At 39.0% G+C, this 23,557-nt stretch overlaps 1 protein-coding gene across 1 annotated transcript in view; it reads left to right on the top strand.

Annotated features, from left to right (window-relative positions):
- The window catches only part of YLPM1 (YLP motif containing 1), a 48,010-nt gene that overhangs the window by 10,331 nt on the left and 14,122 nt on the right, over nucleotides 1–23,557 (top strand). Inside the window, exons 2-16 of the mRNA XM_035902088.1 lie at nucleotides 21–1,050; nucleotides 4,295–4,400; nucleotides 7,423–7,903; nucleotides 9,064–9,156; nucleotides 9,415–9,589; nucleotides 9,738–9,883; nucleotides 10,274–10,428; nucleotides 11,080–11,142; nucleotides 11,431–11,550; nucleotides 11,836–12,012; nucleotides 12,231–12,314; nucleotides 12,580–12,663; nucleotides 14,095–14,181; nucleotides 17,242–17,293; nucleotides 22,560–22,690. Of these exons, the coding sequence (XP_035757981.1) occupies nucleotides 21–1,050; nucleotides 4,295–4,400; nucleotides 7,423–7,903; nucleotides 9,064–9,156; nucleotides 9,415–9,589; nucleotides 9,738–9,883; nucleotides 10,274–10,428; nucleotides 11,080–11,142; nucleotides 11,431–11,550; nucleotides 11,836–12,012; nucleotides 12,231–12,314; nucleotides 12,580–12,663; nucleotides 14,095–14,181; nucleotides 17,242–17,293; nucleotides 22,560–22,690 (2,984 nt within the window). The remainder of the gene's footprint in view (nucleotides 1–20; nucleotides 1,051–4,294; nucleotides 4,401–7,422; nucleotides 7,904–9,063; nucleotides 9,157–9,414; nucleotides 9,590–9,737; nucleotides 9,884–10,273; nucleotides 10,429–11,079; nucleotides 11,143–11,430; nucleotides 11,551–11,835; nucleotides 12,013–12,230; nucleotides 12,315–12,579; nucleotides 12,664–14,094; nucleotides 14,182–17,241; nucleotides 17,294–22,559; nucleotides 22,691–23,557) is intronic.

Below are 23,557 nucleotides of genomic sequence, written 5' to 3'. Positions count from 1 at the left end.
CCGGGAGAGGGGCCCAGTTAGGCGGGCAGGTAGCCGGGAGAGGGGCCCAGTTAGGCAGGCAGGTAGCCGGGAGAGGGGTCCCATCAGGAGGGCAGGTAGCCGGGAGAGGGAAGCAGGGAGACCTGAAACAGGCAATGTAGATAAACCCATTCACCTAGGAGATGACCCTGACAAATTGCCTCCGTACCATCGAGATGAGACACTCAGGGGTTCTTGGGGTCACGAAGATGATAGAATGCAGGAGGAATTTCCTTTAGATAGTCAAGATGACCCTTCTTTGGAGCATGAGCGATTGGATGACTGGGAAAGAGAACAATACTGGAGAGATCAGAACTCTGATTATCAGGATGATTCTGTAGATGCCTATGACAGAGATGACAGGTTGCAATCACACCATTCATTGCCTCCATTATCTCCCCTACCACCACTACCTCCTTTATCATCTGATCATGACAGACGAGATTCATGGTGGGATGACTGGAAAAGGCCAAGAGAGAGGGAACTAGAGAGAGATCTAGATAGGACTGGAAGATCTTCAGACATTTATGATCAAGATTTAGACAGAGAATGGGATAGAGACTGGGACATGAGACCTATGGATGACAGAGAAATGGGGAATCGTGACCTGGATATTCCTCCTCTACCACCGTTACCACCTCTTCCACCTCTGGACAGATACCGTGAAGATAGGTGGAGGGAGGATAGGAACAGAGATCATTATGACAGAGACCTCCGAGACAGGGGGGAGCTGAGGATTCGAGAGTATCCAGAGAGATATGACACGTGGCGGGAGAAGCAAGACTACCTTCCTGAAAGGACTGATTGGGAGAGGGAACGGTTGTCAGATAGGTGGTATCCAGATGATGGAGACAGACTGCGGTCTTTGGATGATCATTCAGATTCATCCCTTCCTCCACCTTCACATTCCTCTGATATGCTGGGAGCAGATTCAAACCTGGACTCTGACCAGTCCTTGGGAGGAGTGATGGTCCTTAGCCAAAGACAGCATGAGATCATTCTGAAGGCTGCTCAGGAGCTCAAAATGCTTCGGTGAGTTGCCTGGTCCTGTCACTTTGGTGGGAATCCCATTCTGTGGAGATGGTGCTCATTTCTTAATTCATTCCTTAATTTACGCAGTAATGGCTTCATTTCTTTTTGCCACAGCATGATATTAGGAGCTTATATGGAGCAAGTTATTTGGAGGACCTCCATCACAGCTTTTGTGGATGGACTTTTTTTCTTAAATAGGTGGTTGTCCCTTTCCCCATGAATATGGCATTCCCTGTTTGTTACTTTCCAGGAAGAGATCTCTCCACATCACCTGACCAATCTTTTTGTTATCCTCAAATGAGCTTGTTGATAATTGCTTTTCAATCTTTTTATTAGTGTCAGATGAGCTCGTTGATAATTGCTTTTTAATACTTACCTGTCAAGATCTACATTAATGTGTTTTTTAATTCACACAATGGGACCTGTTTAATTTTTGAATATTGCTTACTTTTTAATTAAAACACATGTGGGTTTTTTCTTTTTACAATGCTCCCTCGTTTGAAATCCAGCAGCGTCAGTGAATAATTTTGCAAAAGCTTGGTTGATCTTAGTTCTGATCTGCTGAGCATAACAGCAGTGATAACAATCAGGAGGACATGAATGCAAGAGTTCACCAAGACCATGTTTTAGCAAGCAGCTACTAGACTCCCTAGGGCTGTAACAGGTGTTTGTTTCAAAATAAGTAATCGAATATTCTCTTAAACATCAGAAACATCCTAGGGCTCAGTAAATTTAGTAATACTAGAATGAATGGAGTGCATATCATCTATCCAAATGCTACCTTTGTGATTTGGTGCATGGGTTTAGGTGCATTAGATGTATTAAAAAAAAAAAAACATAGTAAAGATGTGTTTCTTTTATTATTTTCAGTGAATGAGATCTTTCAGAGCAGATTGTAGAGAAAAGAAGCAGGGGTTCATGTGGTTCATCCTATTCATGAGTTACTGAGAGAGAGCTAAGGATTGGTGCCTAGTAAAGATGGGTTTAAATTCATAAACAACATATTATACTAAGATAATGGGCAATTAAAATTAATGCTTGGTTATCATTATTACATTTACGTTAAACCATATTGAAAGATACAGAAATGTTTTGCATTTTCCTTGAAGCTGTTTTGTTTTCAGACTCATAAGATTGCTATACATCTGTCCCATATGGAAGGCCTCAGTGGCATGCCAAATAGCAAGAAAAATAATTTTTTAAAAGGGAGAACTTTTATTCAGAATAACTTAATCTTTCACTGCAATTAGATTAATTCAGCAGGTGTTAGTAACCGTGAAATCTGTGCTATTGTCCTGGGTTTGGCTGGGATAGAGTTAATTTTCTTTCTAGTAGCTGGCATAGCGCTGTTTGGACGTAGTATGAGAAGAATGTTGATAACACCCTGATGCTTTAGTTTTTGCTAAGTAGTGCTTACGCTACTCAAGGACTTTTCAGCTTCCCCTGCACTGCCAGGTGCACAAGAAGCTGGGAGGGGGCGCAGCCAGGACAGCTGACCCAAACTGACCAAAGGGATATTCCAGACCATATGACGTCATGCTCAGTATATAAACTGGGGGGAGTTGGTCAGGAGGCTGCAATTGCTGCTCAGGGATGGGATGGGCATCGGTCAGTGGGCAGTGAGCAATTGCATTATGCATCGCTTGTTTTGTATGTTACTATTAATTATTATTATTTTCCTCTGCTGTTTTATTAAACTGTCTTCATCTCAACCCACGGGTTTTACTTTTTTCCGATTCTCTCCTCCATCCCACTGGGGAGGAGGGGAGCGAGTGAGCAGCTGTGTGGTGTTCAGCTACCTGCAGGATTAACCCACAACAACTATAGAGCAATATTTGCCAAAATTTTGGAGCAACAGACAGTTTTCAGCTTCCTGACTTTCCCATTGCTTCAGGTTGCCAGGCATATGTTTTGCTGTTTAATGTGACTAGCTGTGAGCCGGTGGACTTAATCTGAGGACCATAGTTTGGGAATCACTGCCTAAGTGAATAATGTATTAGGGCTGAAATATTTAAACACAGAAAATAAAACATTTTATGTAAGAAAGTAGATACATACACCTCTTTTTAAGCCAGTAAAAAGGGGATATATAAACATGACACTACTAATACTGATTTTTAATTTAATATGAGGATAATCATAAAAATTAATTACACTGGTACTTCTCATGAGGTTCTTATAAGCAGGTGACCCCAGTCTGAACAGTAGGAACAACTTTAAGGAGACTGCTTAAGATTTTTTTTTTTTGAGCCAAGAGTTATATCAGTAGTGTGGTGCATAACTGCTTTCATCTTCAAATGTAAAGCTTTCATCTGGGTTTGCTTTTATTGTGTATAAAATAGCATACTCTGAGGTGCATACTGTTCTGTATGTGTCATCTGGTGTATTTTTCCTAAGCCAGGTGTAAGAAGACATTTTAAGTGCTAGCAATTGCTCAGTTACTCATCATACTAATGCAGCACTTTGGATCCCTTTCTGCAAGCCAAGTTCCCCTTGCACCGAACAGATGGGTTGCTAGTCAGGATGGCCTCTGTTGTGCCTAGTACAGAGGGATCCCATCCTTAGTTGTTCTTTGGGCACTACTCTAATACATGCAATTAATATGAACAAAGAGTTACTAGCAAGAAAAAAACTAGATAAAAAATCGCAAACAAAAACTGAGAGGAAATCATACTGAATAGATGTGTCTTTGTAATCCAGTGGTTGTAGTATTCGCTGCTGGTCCTGGTCTCAACTCCAGAGACTGGGTAGCATTTTGATACATAAAACAAGGAAACAAAAGCTAACATCATGACTTTGTTTTTAAATGTTGGAGTCTCTGTTGTGCTTTGTGTTGGCCTCAATCCTGTTAGTGTGCAACCCAGAGCAAGTCACTGAGAGCACTTAGGCACGCACCTCCACTGGGCTTCTGGTTTGCAGAAGGTGTTGTTAGAAGCTAAAATCTAGCTGTGCTCTTTACTGTCAAATTGGAGTGGTTCTGGCCAAGCACAAAAGCATAACTGCATGTTGGAGGGCAAATTTGCAATCAAAAAAGGAGACAGCTAATACGTTAAATACCTCCACAGTTAGGTGAATGTGAAACAGGGACTTCTGAATCTTAATGTTGACCATGTAAAGCCTGCTGTGTCCTTTTTGTCTTTGGGCTTGGCCTCTAATGTTAGTGTCATATGTGGTTCTCACTGTACTTGATTTCTTTAATTTTGAAACTACAGACTGATAACATTTTCTTGTGATTCATACGCAGAGAGCAGAAAGAACAGCTACAGAAACTGAAAGAGTTTAAACCTGACATTTCCACACAGGACTCTCCTAGATCACAGAACACAAGCACAAGGCCGGGTGCCTTTCAGGTAAATTCATCTTGTGTTAACTTAACATGCTGGTAGCAATTACTATTAATGAGTATGTCCAACCAGTTCTGCACTCTGATGGTCAAACTTCTCTGTGGAATGCCTCCCCAGAAGCTTTTAAAATCTCATCAATCTTCTGCTGAGGCAAAGCAACTTCATAGTTTCTTTATATTTTCCAAAGCCTTTCTTACTCATTCAGTCCACTGTGTCTTCTGAGCATGACCCATTGGGGACGGTAGCACATGAGGCTCAACAGCCTAGAGTGCTGTGGGGTGATGTGCAAGAAATGGTGAGTTCTTCCAAAACAGGGACATGAGGCTCATGAGAAGACCCTCCTGTTCCCTGCCTAACTACTGGCTTTAATTCTGATCTTGCTCTGTTTTTTCTACTTTAAGAGCTCTCTCCTCTTTGAAGAGGTTAGAGAAATTTGAGGATCAGTCCATCAAAAAGTGAGATATTTCAATGCAGAATGGGCATTAGCTTTCTGTTTGCTCTCTTTATTAGGAATCTTGTTACACTCTGGAATATCATGAAGTGCATGGAAGCTCACATTTGTCTACTTCCATGACTTCACCTCCCATTGTGATTAAAGTTATTCCTCTGCTGCTTAATCTCCTGGTTGGTTCTGGGAACTCTTCTCAGCTGCTTATGTTTTGTTTTTTGATAATTCATACCTGGTTGGAAACCAGCTGAAGCAGTCATGTTAACACTCAGGTTTATAAATCCTTCCTAGAACAAATAAACAATTTTGTTAAATGTATGTTGGAGGAGGTACCTGAGTTGACCTACAGTCTTCGTCACATCTTAACCCCAAAGTTACTGGTACCAATAAATTTAGCTGTACTGACCTCTGGGTCTGACATTTAGCCAGACCAAGCTTTGTTTGTCCCTCCCTGTCATGAATGCTGATTTAGGATCCTGCCGACTATGCCAATTTGTCACAAATGAGTGACTTTACACAATTTGATTTTGGTAGCAGTTTATAATTTATTTGTGCCTTTATGGCAAATCACAGGATTGGATTGTGATATTTTAATAGCACTCAATCATCAGTCGATTAACAAAGTGATGGAACAAAATTTGTTTTAATTAAACAGTGACTTAGTTAAAGATTCAAAAATGGCAAGTTTCACTCTATTACTGCATGGAAGAAGTACACAAAGGAAAATTAAGTTACACTCCAGTTAGAATGATTCACAGGACTGTGAGTGACTCTCAGTCTTGGTCAACAGTTTATGTCTAAGGATAATATGTGTCTAGCAGCAGTCTAAGGTTTATTTACAGTTTAAGATGGACCACAAGATTTTTAGCAGCACTTAATCATTGACTAAATTAACGTTCACAAAGTCAGTCAACTATAATCATGACAGACTCACTTTATAATTAAATCACACATTTACAAATTACTTAAATCGATTCATACATGCATACACACACAGAGGATTATATTTTTTATATATATACACACATATATGAAAAGGTATACCTTTTTAAAAATTCCCCTTGAGTTCAGTGAAATATTCACATCAGGTGTCTCAGCATTTCTTAGTGGGTGAGGGTTGAGCCTCAAGGAGTGAAGGGCTTCAGCCGTCAGTTTTCAGTGATGGACCTCCGATTTTCGCAAACTCAGGTTTGTGAGCTTTGAGAGGCATCCCACTCAGAGGGAGGTGCTGGTTGCATCCCGCTGCGGTCCAGGAGAGCTCAAGGGGACTCACTTAGGACTGCTGTTTATAGGGTCGTGAGATGATTGGCTTCAGTCATGAGTAAATTTCCGTCTGGGCCACAATCCAGGTCAGTAATTACTGGAATCCCAGTAACGATGGTACCGTGTCGCTCAGGTTACAATCCAGATAGATAGTTCCAAGGCTGTCAGGGGATAACTGATTGTTCCCGCTCTCGATAACTGTTCCTGCTCTCACTCCCCACCTCAGCCATGTAGGAGTTCCTGGTACGGACAGTGCCACTTAATCATCCAACTCATTACAGCAAAGCCAAGATCTGACGGGCGTTCCCGAGATCGTAAAGCAGTCCAGGAGAAGAAGGGAGGCAGGGGAGATACACCACCACGCTCCCTCCCGAGAAGTGTTATGCAGTGAATGAGGCACTGCAAGTTTTCTTTTTGCCTAGTTGACCTCTTCCTTGTTTACAGTGTCTAAAATAATGGCAACAGATTTGGTACCGCAAACTGCAGATATGTTGCTGCCTAATAGGAAGTGACTTTACACAGCTTTGATATTTTGTATCTCAGACTACCTCACCTATCTGCCTAAAGGTATTCAAACAATTGTTGTCTTTCTTGGGATTCCCGCCTTCAGCCTTCTGCTGCAACTTTGAACTGTTATTACAAAGTTCAGCTTTGTATCTGCAACCATTCTGCAAGTTTTTTTGCATGTTGCTAATAAGGCTGCCTGTAACTTGGCATCTGCTGTGATGCTGAAAAGACTCTTGTGACACATCACGGGGGGTTCTATGGGAATGTTTGGTTCATGAAAGGGTTTTGTTTTGTTGGTTTTTTCCACCGGGCAAGACCTCCCCATTTCTTCTGTTGATCTGATGTTGATTTCATTAAGGGGTTTCCAGGTGATTCTCCTCTCTGGGAATTTTTCCAGTGACTTCCAGAAAGAAGCTGGCCTTATCAATCCTTTTGCACATCACCAAGCTGCCCTACTTTCAGACTTTTTCAGCCTCCTCACAGATAGCAAGAATCTTTGCAGACAGCAGGAGTCCTTGGCAATAAAACCGTAGACACTTTTGAACTGAGATAGTCCTACTGGAGCTTAAATTGGTAAGGTTATTTTGAAGGACAAAATAAATAGTATTTAAGCCTTCATATAGTGAACAAACACCAAATTAATTCAGGCCACCAGTTCTTGAAATACTGTCCTCCTATCTGTAACACTTTGATGGAGGTACTAGAAAATGCTTATGATTTGATTACCAATTGCCATTGTGCTTACTGACTTACAGAGGATGCGAGAAGGTTAGTTTACAGATCTACATTAAAAGTGCTTTCTGCATCTAGGTCTCTTCTCAGCTATCTTCAGAGGCACCAGTAGAAGCCCAAGCTATTAAACCTTCTCCTGCTGTTATTATAAAGCCTCCCGTGTTGTTCAGACAGCCCACCCCTGTGACAAGACCAAGTGCCCCACTGACAAGGCCTGCTACACCTATGACAAGGCCACATGCTCCAGTTTCTACTCCAACTACAACCCCAAGTCATGGTCAGTCTTTAAAACCATCACCTTCTGCTGTGGAACAGGAACGCTGGGATGAGGATTCTTTCCACGGACTCTGGGACACAAATGAGGATAAAGGAGCAAATATGGAGTACGAGTTGTGTAAACAGGAGTCAATGATGCCTCCACCTGTCTCCTCACCTGTGAAAGTACCTGCTGTTCACACCTCTGTTCCATCAGCTGTACCAGTGTCCCTTCCTCCAGTTATTCCACCGGTTCCTAAAGCACCCGTAATTCAGCAAACTGTGGATTATGGCCACGGACGAGGTGGGTATTATTATAGTGTATTCCTTTGATCTGTAGCAGAGAGCTAATAGGTCCTGCTAGCTTCTTTCTAACGAGTGTGCCATGCAAAGCATGCCGTAGATGTTCTGCAGTTGACCTTTAGGCTGCATGCATTGTAATCTAATGCTAAGCAATGCAGTTTTAAGGAGTCTGTAACCGCCAGCCTTGAGTTTTCTTCACTGCTGTGATAATGAGCTATTTCATGTGAACTGAATGCTGTACAGCCACGTCTGCTTCTCATAAACACTGACATGATCAATATAACACATCGATGTGTTATATTTGGATTGATATTGATACTTTCCCTTAATCCCTTTGTAGCTGAGTACGGAAATAACTGTGCTGGAAAGTACTTTGGATTATTGCAGTTCTTAGGTGTGACTTAGTAACTTAAAGCAGAATGTGACTGGTTGCGTTACTTATATACTGCTTAATGGGTGTGAGGTACCCTCTAGATAGGGAGGGAGACAAAGTTCTAGTTCTGAAGCGTGTGTACCTTATAGAGGCATTTAGTTCATAAACAGTGAAGGGCTCTGAATTTTAGTATTGACTTTATCAAAGCTAAAATTCAACACTCATTTCTTAATAGAGTTCATTTCCCTCATTCTTAGTTTTTGACAGGAGTGAAATCATGTTGCAAAGTAGTTCTAAAATTGTGCATTGTCATTTAAAGAGTATTTTTCTCTAAGGTGCCATAACATGAATTGAAGCCATATTGATTCTGTTAAGTAGATGTTTTATTAAATGCTGTTAGAAAAATTGTCACTGTTAAGAATCTAAAGTGAGCGTTTCATTTAATATTCTTGACAGTACAGTAGTTCTACAAGCTACTGAAACTTTCAGAGCATTTTAGTGTTTATAGTCTTCTGACCGTGTGTGCTACCTGAACTCATGAAAAGGCAGAAGTCCCATTCTTGACATGAAGTGGTACGCATACCTACATACATACACAAACCCGCTTCAGACTTTCAAAACTATGGTGTTTTGTATTTATGTAAAGCTCTTTTTGCGTTATCCATTTAAAAAAATGTTGATAAGTTATTTCGGTCACTTTTAATGCCATTGACTGATTGTTTTTCGTGACAGAGGAAAGGAAATGGGTATTTTAAGACTGTGATTATTTTTCTATTATTTTTAACCAGATATAACTACCAGTAAAGTGGAACAGATTCCATACGGGGAGAGGGTGACCCTGCGTCCGGAACCTCTACCAGAGAGGCAAACGTTTCAAAAAGGTAGGGAGCAATTGGCTAGCTCTCAGACAGTTAGTTAGCCACTTCAAAAATTCAGTTTTATAGCTTTAAGTAGGATTTCGTAGTATGGTTGTCTGTTACAGGTTGGAAAAGAGATTCAGTGGCTGATTAAGTCTATTCTAGCCCTCACATATCTTTCTATATAATTTTCTTGTGTTCTTGTTTGTTGCTTTTCCTTCAGAAATAAAAATTTCAGAGTATGTTTTAGTAGTTTGGATTTCCGTGGGTTTCTTCTTTCAGAGCACCCCGGTCGTTACAACAGAGAAAGAGACCGTGAACCTTATTTTGAGCGTCAAGGTAATTCCAACACAGATCATCGGGATTTCAAGAGAGAGCGGGAATTGCACAGAGACCGTGGGTCTGTGGACTATGAACGAGAGAGATTTGAAAAAGAGCGGCATCCCCGAGATGATAGGTACGTGGGTTTGGAACAGTGTTGAAATCATTACGATTCAGGCTGTGTTGGGTATCAGGCTGTCCATTTTGCCTGTGAGGTACATGTTCATTTCTCTCTGGAATCAGTAGTAGAAATTCCAGAAATATGCAAAATACTCTTTTGGCAGGGTTCTTCCTACTACGCCTTCAAGGACTCAGTCTTACCGTGACAAGAAAGACCATCCTTCCTCCAGGCGGGGTGGTTTTGAAAGACCACCATATGAACGAAAGACAGATCGTCCAGCATATGATCATGGGCCTTCCATGTTTGGAGGTACAGTTGCTCAACCTTGAAGCCATGCTAGAATATTATGAAAAATATGGACTCACAGAGGTGAAGGTTAATTGGGAGAAAATTAATTGCTTTGCTGTATTTCTTTGTTCAGAATATGTAATTCAGGAAAATTTATTTGGGGAGTGTCATGTGGATTTGTTTCTCAGCGGTGATTGGATCAGAAATGCAACTGTCACATAGTCTGCTGAAAAAGTCTTTGATTGCAATAGGTTCAGGATTAGAAATTTGAATTCTTTTGGGGACAAATCTGTGAATTTATCCTAAAATAATGAACGTCTGTTTAAATCAGCTCAGCTGGGTATGAACATCTTAATTTTTTTATTTTACTGAACTAAGAAAATTCTTCTGTCCAAACACTGGAATTTGAAGGTGATCGTAGAAATTACCCTGAGGAAAGGATTCCTATTTCTGCTCCATCAATGCCCCGCCAGCCACCACCTGCTCCACGAGTGGAAAGGAAGCCAGAATCTAAAAATGTAGATGATATTTTGAAGCCACCAGGACGGGATAGCAGGCCAGAGAGGGTGAGTATGCATTGTGAAAGCAACAATAGGTTTCTACGAGGTCTGTATTCAGATGAAATGCTCATGAGTGTAATATGATGGGAACAAGTCTACATTTGAGGACGTTCTGGAAATACTCTTAGTTCCTTTGCAAATGCCTAGAGTGATACAGCATAGCTATTAGGAGTCCACAGGGGAGGTAAACTTCCTGGGAATGTGAAGATGAAATTCCTATTAGTGGGTAATGTTAATGTATTTTAGACTCTTCAGAGATCTTCACTTGGGGTTTTGATGTATCAGAGGAAAAACTTGGCTTTACCTAGAGTCAGAGATTGGGCAATGCACCATATAAAATAAGAAAGAATGAGATTCAGGCTATAAAACATTTAGACAAGTTTCATTTGGTTACTTTTATCTGAACCAGATCTGTAACAACATCTGCAGTATGAGCTGCTGAGATTGTTAACATCATATATTCTTATTCTGTGGAACTACTACCATTCCTCACAACCTGGTTTGTAAAATAGGCAGTGAGGCTTGGTACTGGTTTTGCTTGATGATATGCAAAAGTGTGAGCCCAGATCACATAATTTTCTAGAAGAAAATTTTTACAAGAGAGATTCTGTTAAATGTATTCCAGTATCCTATCTTCTTACGTGATCTTTGTTTCAGATTGTAATCATAATGAGAGGGTTGCCTGGCAGTGGAAAGACACATGTAGCAAAACTCATCAGGGTATGTAAACAACCGCTCGCTGTGTAGTGCTGCTTGTCTTTTATGTGCACTTCCTCTGCTGTTTTCTTTCTGTTTGTCAGGCTTTTCAGCCTGTGGTTATTTCATGTTCCATGTCTTCATGTGGCATGTGAATCCCCTCCACTATTAGCAAGCATGAGGGGTACTGCTCTCTTCTTATTTTGAACATAGAGCAGGGAAATGCTGTTTGCCAAAAGTGTTTCGAAGATCCTCTGTAGCAGAATGGAATTTTTACAACGAGAGTGTGTTTTCTTTTTGCTTTCTTCCCAGGATAAGGAAGTAGAGTGTGGAGGACCTGCACCAAGAGTGCTCAGCCTGGATGACTATTTTATCACTGAAGTGGAAAAAGAAGAGAGAGATCCAGATACAGGGAAAAAAGTGAAAAAGAAGGTACTTTTAATTCAGTTGCTTATCTTGAAAAAGAAACAAGACATTCTGGAATAGCACAGTGGTAATCAGAATTTCAGCCTGTGGCTTTGGAAGAGTGCAGAGGTCTGTGGGCTGTTTTTCAAAACAAGTCAGTGTATGTTAAGGACAGAATGGGCAAATTCTTAAAAGTTGACCTCGAACATGTTTTTATCATACCAGTGTACTTTGTGATCATGACATTCAGCAGTTGAACATTAGCAATTTAATAGGTGTCCTCTTTTTTAAATGCTTTTATCCTTGATAAAGGTGATGGAGTATGAATATGAAGCTGATATGGAAGAGACCTATCGTACCAGCATGTTTAAAACTTTCAAAAAGACCTTGGATGATGGCTTCTTCCCCTTTATTATCCTTGATGCTATCAATGATAGAGTGCGACATTTTGAACAGTTTTGGAGTGCTGCAAAAACCAAGGGTTTTGAGGTAATAGAGCCTAAAAAGCATTTGAACCTGCTAACACCCGTATGCTGTTATTTCTAAACTTCTGAATGCAAAGTCCCTCCCACATTCAGGAAAAATGCTGTGGTCTACAGTTACAAATTTACCTTTCTTAGAATGTACAATGGCAGAGTGTATCACCAGGTAGAAAAAGAGCTCTAAAAATTGATTTGCAATATTTAATGTTGTATTTCTCTTTCTAGGTGTACTTAGCTGAAATGAGTGCAGATAACCAGACGTGTTCCAAGAGGAATATTCATGGACGCAAGCTAAAAGAAATCAGCAGGGTAACTGTACACATCTGGAGTCATAGGTTTAATGATAGGTTTCATTGTGCTTTCAGGCCTGCTGTTGTTGGAAAACTATTGACCTCTTTTAGGCTACATAATGCTTACATTTTTCCTCTTAAGAGGAGCTGGTAGTTATTTCATGGGATTGATTGAAATTACTTTTCTTAAGCACAGATACATCTTTTTTGTGATCAGAAACCCAGTTTTCCATTGAACCTGTTACATTTTTAGAGGTGCTTCATTTTTGTTTGTTTTTTGTTAGATGTCTGATCACTGGGAGGCAGCACCACGTCACATGATGCGCCTGGACATTCGTTCTCTATTGCAGGATGCTGCTATCGAAGAGGTGAGAATCCCTGTGCTTGTTAAAATTATAAATTATGTACATGTGACTATACTGCAAATACAAAGCAGAGAAAGGTATGATCACAACAGGGCAGTTATACCTAGCACTGTAGAGAGCCAGAATCCCTGTGTCAGATAAGGTTATTTCATTATTCTTATCAATTACCCAAAATGAAGGTACGTGTTACTTTGTATCACCTTTTTGGAGCCCAGACTTGCACATCTTTTAGGAAGGTTTGAAGCCACTTTGCTCTTTAGCAACCATTGAGTACCAGTTAAAGAGGATCTTGTGCTCTTGGATGAAACTCAGCACTTTTTCAGGTTACTGGATTAACTGGATTGTAATTTGAGGAAGTAGATTGATAAATAAACAAATTCGAACTCCTTTTGGTCCCTGCTTTGAGAAATACAGACCTGTAGCAGAGAATGAAGAAATAAATAAAAAACACGTAGCGAAAGATTACACTTGCTTGTAGAAGCATGCTACCTTCTTATTCCATTTGCAGTTTGCCATAACATGTATGTTTGGTGTGTCAGCTTTGTGTATTGTTGCATTCTTCTTTGGCAGATGTTTCAGGAGCTCTGGGAATCAATTAGTATGTTAATCATATGGTCATCGTGAATGTGCCATAGCTCTTGCCATGGCCATAGAAACTGGTGAACTGTTGAAGTAGGGTGAGAGTTTACTCTTTGCTGTTTGTCATGAGATCAAAGGTTATTTTTCAGTCTCCAAATTATTTTTACTGGCAAATATTAATCTTTAAGAGGACAGCAAAAGGCTCAGCTCTCAAGTAGACTCAGAGAAGGGCAGATTTGGGATTTACTCTGTGTGCATTAAGGTTTTACTAATGGTAATGAAGAACTGTACATACTCAGAGAGTTTTAGGTATGCCGCAGTATACACATGAATCCCCATTAGAGATGTGGACCCCTGAAAGTATTCCATTAGGTGGGCAGGGTTAGCTGTATGTCTTAAAGCATCTATTATTCTTTACTGTTGTATTTAAATATATAAAAGATAACAGACTTAATAGAGATGTTCTCTGCAGAGAGCACCATTCCAGTGATGTGTGAATGGCAAGCTTAACATCTTTTTCTGGGATTACCAGTTCTGAAATGTGATTATGTGACAAGAAAGAGAAGTATCTTGCTGTTACAGATACTGGTAGCACAAAGAATGCGTGTGAAGGAAGAGAATAAACGATTGCTACTTTCCCACGCAGTCTGTCACTCTGCAGCTAGAAGAGAACCTGCTTCTGAGGGAAGCCAAAATGAAGCCAGTATTCATATATATTGCATCATCATACTTTCCAAGATGAATCCTTTCTTTTCTCTTGTATTTGAACTTGGAATCTTCTACTTACGCTGCTAAAAAGATAATGCTTAAAAATCAAGCAGTGCCCTGTAAGTCTGTGCTTGTGCTTTGGAACAGGTGGAGATGGAGGATTTTGATGCAAATATTGAAGACCAGAAAGAAGAAGCCAAGAAGGATACAGCAGAGGAAGAAGAAAGTGAACTGGTAGGAGACACATCAGCCATCTCTAACAAAATGTTTGTTAATGTGTCTGAGGGAGAATCTCAGTCTTATAAATGCCAACCCATTGCCATTCTTAGCAGTGCGATCTTAATACACGCATTTCTAGTCGTTTGTTCCGTAAACATTTCTAGGAGAACTTTAATGTTAAATCATATTATTCCTAACTGAATTTTCTTAAGAATCTGTGAGTCCATACCACAAACAGCGTTATCAGTGGAGCATGGCAACATGCCTCTTACCAGACATTTGTAAATATCAGTACACTATAGCGCTGTCTTCCAGATTATCTAAGAATTACACTAAGTGGAGGATTGGAAGAATGGGCAAATATTAATTTAGCCTATTTCCTTTCACGTGTCTAAAGAACTCTTCTCGACTGTCACAGTATATGGCAACAGTTATGAAGAAGAATGCTTTCTCTGCCAAGGCTCGCTGACTTTGTCAGTAGGTATTTCCAAGATGAGGGATTAGGTCTCTTGGATAAATGAAGGTTAGAGAATTGCCCTGAGGGCTGGCGTTTTTAGGTATGTATTTAAAAGGCTACGGAAGGCTTCCTAATGTAACTTCTTGGTATGTGTTGGAGCTGCAGCTGGTCAGCGCTTGATGAGTTGAATGTGTCAAACCCTGGTTCCCACAACCAAGCAGTTAAACTCCAATAAACAGGAAGTAACCAAAAATGTCTTGAGACAAGCAAAGTCCTTCTTCTTGATGGAAACTTACTATTCCTCAGGAGTGGCAGTTTAGAAAGCGGTTGAAATACAGAATTAAAAAAAAAAAAAGCTTAGGAAGAGTGGATTTTAATAAACATCTGTTTTTTGCAACATGACTCATTTATTCTCTTTACTAAATTATCCTTTGGCACAGAGTATGAGACTGCATCAAGTGTGCTTAGAACATTTCAAAGACGCACCCATGTTTACAAGAATATGGCTGCTAGCTTCATTTCTTGGAAATGAGCTATATCTAGAAGAGAAAGTTGTCTTTAGCTTTTGAGACATCTGTGCATAAGTGTGTGTGTTTGTGTGTTTGTGTTTATGGGCTCTGGGGAGTGTCCTAATGTACAGCACGTAACAGTAGGCCTTTTCTTTATGAGACAAGGAGAAAGCTTGGTGGTGAAAACTATGCAAATTACTAATAACTAAAAGTAGTATACATATAAGAATGTTTGCTATTCAGATTCACAAGAGATGAAAATTAGCAAAGAATTATCTGCTGTATGTAATCTCTGCTATTCAGTCATATGGCTAATCTCAGGGAGAGGTATGTCAGACAGAAAGGTGGAACAGTACGCTGCGTTTGGTATCTGTTGCCTTCTTGAGAGCAGTTGGTAAGGGTTCTTCAATTCATTTTGCTGCATTTAATCCTGCGGAAAAGAGAGGTCTGAAGCTCCTGCCATCTGGCAGATATCCTTGAAAAATCCAGCTGTCTTGTACCAAAGGATGAAGTCTGAATCTTTTCTTATCCTATCTGAGGACCGGGATATTGTACAGATTCAGCACACAATAGGCCATTTCACACCATCAAAGTCACTCTTTTGTTGCTATTATCAACTCCCATAGGGTTGTTTGTAGCATTCAGACAATTCTTGCTTTTCTGTGCTTGATGGTATGAATTACTGATGCATTTAACTTAAGTGGTCTCACCAGCATATCACACATCACTTTGTTCAATACAGGCTTCTAGCTGTGTTGTAAACTTTCTGAGGAAATTTTAATGTGCAACATGGTTTAAAAATATAAATACACATATATATCCATGAAGTTTATTTATTTGTTACAAGGAAATATTGCAGCACAAAGTGTCTTTGTATTAATTGCAGGCTTGATTAAAAACAATAAAATAAAGAGATCTGATAATCTCAAGTCACTGATATATCCTCAATAGAAAAAAGGTATTTCAAGGATTTTGGAAGAACAGTGCTGAACATAATCAAAAGCAGTGTAGCTCTCTGGAATAGTACACTCCGATTTAGTAACCCTTTGCATTAACAGATACACATATATGTTTACCACAGTGGAGGCAACCTATAAATAGAGCAGGAAAGAAGTTAGTGTTAATAAAACTGGTCTGTGGATTGTTTGTTTTCTTGTTGAAATCTTCTAGAGTAGTTCTTTTCCCTCTCTATTAAAAATCATTCCTAAAATAATGAAATCCTCACAGGGATTCCATTTTACTACATTGAGCTTTCTGTGTGATTGCAGAGAAACATAAGTAGCTTTATAACAAATCTGTACAGCTGAAATGAGTTGTAAGGGGTTGCTTAGTAAGGATTTACTTGTCTAAGAGTATAAAATGAAAAGATAGCAAGAAGATATTTAAAATAAATACTTTTTTGCTAAATTTAATATCATTATGCTCATTTACAAGGAATAAACTGGCTAAAGACCATTACATGTAAAACATATGATGACATTATTTGTAAGGGAAAAGTGTTTTAAAAGAATCATTGGACTAAGAGGGTTATTTTTAAATGAAAAATGGTACTTACATTTTAATCATTCAGCAGATACTCTCATTTAAACTAAAAAAAGAATTTTGTTTAACTGTGGACTAACCACTCATACCAGAATTTAGTACGTCCCTTCAAAAGGGTTATTAAGTGAAGCTTGTGTGTTGTAAATTTGGGAATATTTTCTGAAAAACTTATGACTACGGTAACTTTTTCATTTGTATTTGTAAAGCTTTGAATGTTCTTTATGTCTGATAAATTGTGTTGCAATAACTTTGCCAGCTGGGATAATACAATACAGTAACTGTGCATACAGCGCCATCGCTGTCTGTTCAGACTCATTCCGGAGTTCTGTGTTTGCAGAGGGCAGCACTCTTGTAATGATTTGCAAGGGCTGCTGAAATCACTGAATGGGAAGTGGATGCAGAAGTTCTGAAATACTGAGTAATTTGTTTCCTTCATCTGATAGCAAGAATTGTGCCTTACAAAAAGAACTGTCTTAAGCTCCCATTATAATGCTGTTTCCAGTTCAAAAGTAATATGCATGTGTGTCTCTCTCTAATCCTCCGAGCTTCTCTCTGTGTATGATTTAGGGTTACATTCCGAAAAGCAAATGGGAGATGGACACTTCTGAGGCAAAGCTAGGTGGGTATTTATTTTTTCCTGTTTCTTATAGTTGGTATCTGATGATGTTTGCAAAACTTGAATTTTCGTTTTTACTGTGCCTCCTTACCAAAGACAAATAACTTTATTGATCTCATACACGTGTCTGAAACTGCAAAAGCATCTCTATAGAAAAAGGAATTTACCTTCTGCCAGAGACAGGCGAGTTATGACTTTCTAACCATCACTGTTGTATATACTCATTAATTGTTCTTCCATCTGTTCAAGGAAAGTACTTTGTCTTAGAATTTTGAAAAAGTACTATTTCTATTCTTTATTCATCTCTTCCGTATTACAAAAAGCAAAGAGTCGACTTACATTGCACTGCATTCTTGTTCATACTGCATACCTTCTTTTAAAGCCTAAATTTCGTCAGCAACTTCTTACTTTCTTGGAGACATGCCTAGTAGCTAACTGTGGTGAAGATGTTTATTGCTCTCCAAAATTGACATCTGTGAGGACAAAGTAGTGCCATGCTTCGAAGTTGGTTCTGAATGATTAGGCCTCGGTGTATCTTTTCAACAACTTAGGTATTGAAAAGTTAAAATTCGTTATGCTTTTCAGTTCCAGGAGAGTACTAGAATTCTTCATGGTAGGATGCAAAATGGGCTTCCCTGGAGCAGGAGGGCACTATTTTTGCTGCACTTTTTGTTCTGATCGGTGCTGCTCGTTGCGTTAGACATAAGTGCCAACACCAGGATTCTGTCAAAGTCAAAAGCAACTTTCAGGCTGAAATGCAAACACCTTGGCTATGGTGGAAGGTGTACACATGCAAAGGGGTTTCTAGTCATTATGGTCAGGTTTTTGTTGGTTGGGTTTGTTGTTTTGTTTGTTTGGGGTTTTTTTACTGAAGAGCAATGATTCTAAGTGAAGATTTTATCAATGAAATCTGCATAAAACTGCTATTTTCTGTCATGTCTATGGGAAGTAACAAATACCTGAATGGGATGCGGCATGTCTTAACATTCTTAGGTTTGCTTCTGCATGTGTGGTACAGCCCTGTGTATCATTACTTTCCAATGACCAAAATCACAATTACACCATAGAAATAGCATTAGAAGTTCTGGCTTACATAAAGCAGCCTTTCATCTTCTACTGTTAACTGCTTAGCTGCACCATCTCTTCTGCTGCTGTGCTCTCTGAAGTCATTTAAATATTTGTGGAATATACTGATGTTGTGGCACCTGCAGTACAACTGGAGGAGGCTTGTACTTAATGACTCCGACATAACAAACAGCTAGGCAGTTAGGCAGAATTAATTCAGGATTGCTGTGCATTTTTGTTATAAGAGCTGATTGTTTTAGTATCTTAAGTGGGTTTTTTTTAAGTTTATAATGATTTTTTTTCGTAATTATGTACAAAATCATAGTACTTGAAAACTGCATTGTTGAAGAATGCTCTGATCTGTTGTGTTGTATTCCAAATAACATAAACTTCTTTAAATACTCAGTAGTAGGAACAGATAAGTTGTGCTGCATACAGTGAAACTTGAAGCATTTTACAAATATCATGGGAGTCCAAAGTGTGTTCTAAAAATATTCAAGTTCTATGTGTAGTTTCTAGCAATGTGGAGACTATGACTGCAGCAGAAGTTGACAAATAGCATTCAAAATTTACCTCGCATGATCAAGTACCGCTAACAAATAGAAACAAAGAACTGTGTTGTTTCTTTCCATATGAAAACTCCATAATATAAAATGCAGGATTTTTATATGGTCTCCACTTAAATGTAAAATGGGGAGCGAGCAGTAGAATCAATTTTATGCTAAAGTAAGTTACTTGCAAGGCTGTTGCAAGAATCCTTTAACTATCAAACTCCATTAACAAACTGGATGTTAGCATGCTGCAAGACACAGTTACAGGTGCTGAGAAGGTCTTTCTCTTAAGTCTGTCTTCACTATTTTACTTTTGTAACTACCCTCTAGATTCATTTTTATAAATACATAGAACTGTAGATTAAAAGTAGATTCTGACAGAACATACATTTTAAAAAAAGCCACGCATTCCTATGGAATGAGTCCTGTTTCTTTTAAAAAATTGCTCTGCAAGGACAGACAACTTTTAGCTCAAGGTATGCATTATAAGCACTTGCAGTCTGTGAGTAAGAATTATTATATTTAATTCCCAGTAAGACTTTGTTCTAGATGACCAATTAAAACTATTTCCTGAAAGGCATGTAAACTGTGGTATGCATTTGTTATTCCAAAGTTGCGTTATTTCCTGGGAGCTGGCCTGCCCACCAGGTTTATTGCATTAGTCTCAGAGGGCACACATTTGCAGAAGTGATGTAAGTGCAGAATCCAAACCCAACACTGTAAGTCTTGTTTTGCTTTTTTGTTTTCTTTCTGAGTAGATGTTGTAACCGGAAAGCACAATAAGATCTTACTGATTGTAATAAGCCTCAGAAGAGGTCTGAAAAGTTTGAGTTCTTTAGCTGCAACACTGACTTGCAACAGTCACCATACCGTGCACCCCAGAGCTCTTGCTTTAGTTCAGATTTACTTTGGCAGGGGTGATGCATTCCTCTGAGTATGTGTGTGGTATATCATTTCCTTATGTCTTGCGAGTGCACAGCCACATTTTTATTCTAAAGTGTAATCGCTGGTCTGTCTCAGTGCATAGTGCACACGGATTTCTTGTATTAAATTTACAGGAATGGACTCAGTTTTAAAATTTGACTATATTCAAAGTGTTTAGCGCAATACTCTGTTTCAAAGTGCGGCTTAGTGGCGAGTTCTACAAACTTTCAGGAAAGGAGAAACGAGCTCTGGCATAGCTGAAGTTTTGATACCACTGTAAAATTTTCTCTGGAACGCAATAACATTTTACATAAACCTTTGTGGCTTTTGTATGAGAAGGGCAAAAATTTAGCCAATTGATTCATTTAGTTTTTGAAGGAGCTAATTAAGTCAGTTACTTTCAGATGCTTTATTAATAAAATTCTAAAGGTGAGTTTTTAAGTTCGGTGGGTTTTTAGAAATGCTGCTGCTTCGTTGTTTTTAAAAATGAAATGGTAAAATGATGTTTGATAGTTTAACACTAAATAATCATCTGTCATAAATATTTACGAGCACCATTGTTACAGAACGACACCTTGTCTCATTTTCAGAAAAGAATATTCTGAAATAGTGCTTTGTGGTAAGCTCTGACACTTCTGTAGTGTGTCTACTGCATGGCACATGTACCTTGAACCACAATAGTATGGATGGAAGCAGATCCCTCTGGAAAGGCAGTCCGGCTTCAAACATGGAAGGAGATAACATTTTAAAATAAATTCTGTGTAGCAGTAACAAAAAGGGACAGAGGGGAACCTCATACTCTGAACTCCTCCTGAACTCCTCTGTTGATGTTTGAGAGTTTCACGTTTCTTGGCAATGTTTTCAATTGGTCTGTGTGCGGCAGGGAGTGGGAGACTGAACTCTTTCTTCCACATGGGTAATAAGATGAGCTTGCATCGGAGCGTGTTGCCTCCCAACAGGAATGTGTCTGTGTACTGATACTTGCCAACAGAGCTCCTGAATTTTCCATTCTTCATGTTCCTCAAACACTCCTCAATGCATTTGTTGCTCTCCTTTTCAATGTCATGGTTTTCTGGAAATCCTTATGCTACGAATGATCTACACTGATTGATCAGAGAGTAATACTGAGGAATAGTGCAAGTACATTATGTGCTGGAGTAACAGGAATACTGAATAAATCAATTTTGTCTTCTAGAGGAAGTGCCGTCTTTCTGTGGAGACTGAGCTTCAAATTTGGCAGATTTAACTTAGAGCAAAAGAAGAACCTTAACTGAATTGTGTAAAAAGATACCGTGTTAAAGATACAAATATTCTGCGCAGTTTTCTTAAATGTTGGCTTTTTTTAAAAGGCAAAAGGGGATTAAAATGTTTTCTTAGAAGAAATTCTGTATCTGTTCCAGAGTAATGGGGCAAAGGTGGAGTCTTTAAAAATTTTAGTTGTGTGAGGGAGAAATTACTTCATTAGTATGCAGCATTTAAATTATACTAGCATGCCTACATCACCATTGCCTCACACTATCTCTGTTGTTGCTCTTTTCTCTCCCATATTAAGTAAAAAACCTCATCTCTGAACTGAGCTTCTTTAAATACATACCTTTGAACATCCTCTTCTGCTATCCAGAAAATACGCTGCCTTGTATTTGGTTTATTTCTGAGGCCTTTTGTGGGTAAATTTAATTACATCAGTGACTTCTGAAACAATGTTACTGACATCACTGGAAATGGTTTACAGAATGTAACTGCCAAGCTTAGTATTCCTTCTGCATGTACTGGAATTGTTGGCTTATAAAATGGTAGCATACATCGACAGAAGTACTAGGATTTCCTTTGACTTGTAAAGCCGTCTTTCATTTTCATGCTTTGTTGTTCATAACCTTACAGTGAATACTTCATCTCCTTTCCAAAAGCAGTTGGCCACATAATTTCAAGAAGGTGTTGTTTTTTCACTGAAAATGGGTATCCAAAGAGGAACAAAATTTTAGAACCTAGAAATGGAATTGTTTCTCCTCATGCCTTATTGGTTCAGTAAGAAAAAGAAGAAAATGATGACTGTTGGACAAACGTACTGCTCAAATATTCATGACTGACCTCTTACACCATGAAACAAAAGATTCTGAGGTTATTTTTTTTCCAGTCCTGGAGGATTTTTTGAGTGTGTTTTCCTTGTGGGGAGAGAAAAAGAAAGGGGGGGGGGGGGGGAGGGGATCAGGGTTTCCAAGGAGCTTTTTGTTTAGCAGAAACAGTATAACAAAAACTTGTCTTTGATGCATTAAATTATATGGTCGTCACTTGTTCCCTGGTACTGCATGTATGCCATGTTTGACACAGTATTAAACCCCGAATTTGGGAAAAATGCTACAGCTTTAGTATTGTGTTCAAATACAGAAAGGTGGATCTGTGGTTCCTAGCTATCGGTGGCTATATTGTACCTATAAGGACAGACTCCGTATAGTTTGAACATCCAGAAGAGCAAGCTTTTCTCCCTCATACAAATAACAAGACTGAGTGTCATTGCCACACAGTTAATGTGAAAGATCAATAAAACTTGAAAATGGTGTTGAGTCTTCTCTAGTTTATTTCAACTCTCATCATTCCACCTGTCAAGACAAGCTGGATGTACAAGTTCTGCTGCTCATTCTTTTGAAAATTTTTCCACTCTCGTCTTGTTTGTGTGAATAATAGGAAAAAAAAAATCTCCTTTAACTCTGAGGCTCTGTGTTTGTTCTCAGACAAGCTGGATGGTTTGCGGACTGGCACTAAAAGGAAGCGTGACTGGGAAGCAATTGCCAGCAGAATGGAAGATTATCTGCAGCTTCCAGATGACTATGATACACGTGCTTCTGAACCTGGAAAGAAAAGGGTAATAAATTTTCAAATGACTTACTGTCTGTATATGACCATGTTCTCTGTGGAAAAAGAGTTTGTATCAAGTCATTCAGTGTCTGTGAATATGGCAATTTCACCGACTCACTTTTCATTTTGCTGTTCCATTAGATTCTGTAAGAGAATATTCTTGAGAGTAGGGTCTTTCAGAGGCAAACAGATTCATTGTAACAAAGTGAGGAATTGTAGATAATAAAGATGAACTACGTGTGGTATGGCTTTTGAGACTGAGAATGGAATCATGTCCCCTTTCTTACTGGGGGAGATGATGCACTTTGTTTCAGAGCAATCCATAGAGTCCTTCTCTTATGCTGTGTGTTTTGTGATGAGATAGTGTGATAAACAGTGCAGCTTCCAAGACAAGATGACGATTTTATTTATTAGGTTTTATAATAAGTAGGCAGAGAAACAGTACACTGTTCTTATGTTCAAAAAGATTCAGCTGAGGAAGGTATCAACTGTGTAGGTTATATACCAATTAAGTCTTGTAGATGTTCCCTCCTGCATATACCTTGCATAAAGCGTGGGAGATGGTGTATAAGAAGTTGGCTTCAACCACTTTATATGTAGTTCTGTTCTGAACATGAAATGCTACGTCTTCAAATACCATTGTGGAAAAAAGGGGAAAAATTCACAGGAAGATGAAAGAGAGGTAATAGGAAGAGGTAATCTTTTTTTTTTTTTTTTTTTTTTTTTTTTTTGTGTCTCTAAAATAGACCGGCTTTTGCCACTAAAAGTAATTTAACTGTTGGTGTTTGGGCTTTGTTTTGTTCTGTAATGTCAATTGGAAAACATGGGTAGCACGGGACAGCATGCATGAGAGAAATGGAGATACTAAGGTATT

The sequence above is a fragment of the Egretta garzetta genome, unplaced genomic scaffold, assembly GCF_000687185.1.
Source record: "Egretta garzetta isolate BGI_Z169 unplaced genomic scaffold, ASM68718v1 scaffold79, whole genome shotgun sequence".
In the NCBI taxonomy this organism is placed as follows: domain Eukaryota; kingdom Metazoa; phylum Chordata; class Aves; order Pelecaniformes; family Ardeidae; genus Egretta; species Egretta garzetta.
Note: the sequence above shows the minus strand (reverse complement) of the source record. Positions and strands in the feature narration are given on the sequence as shown.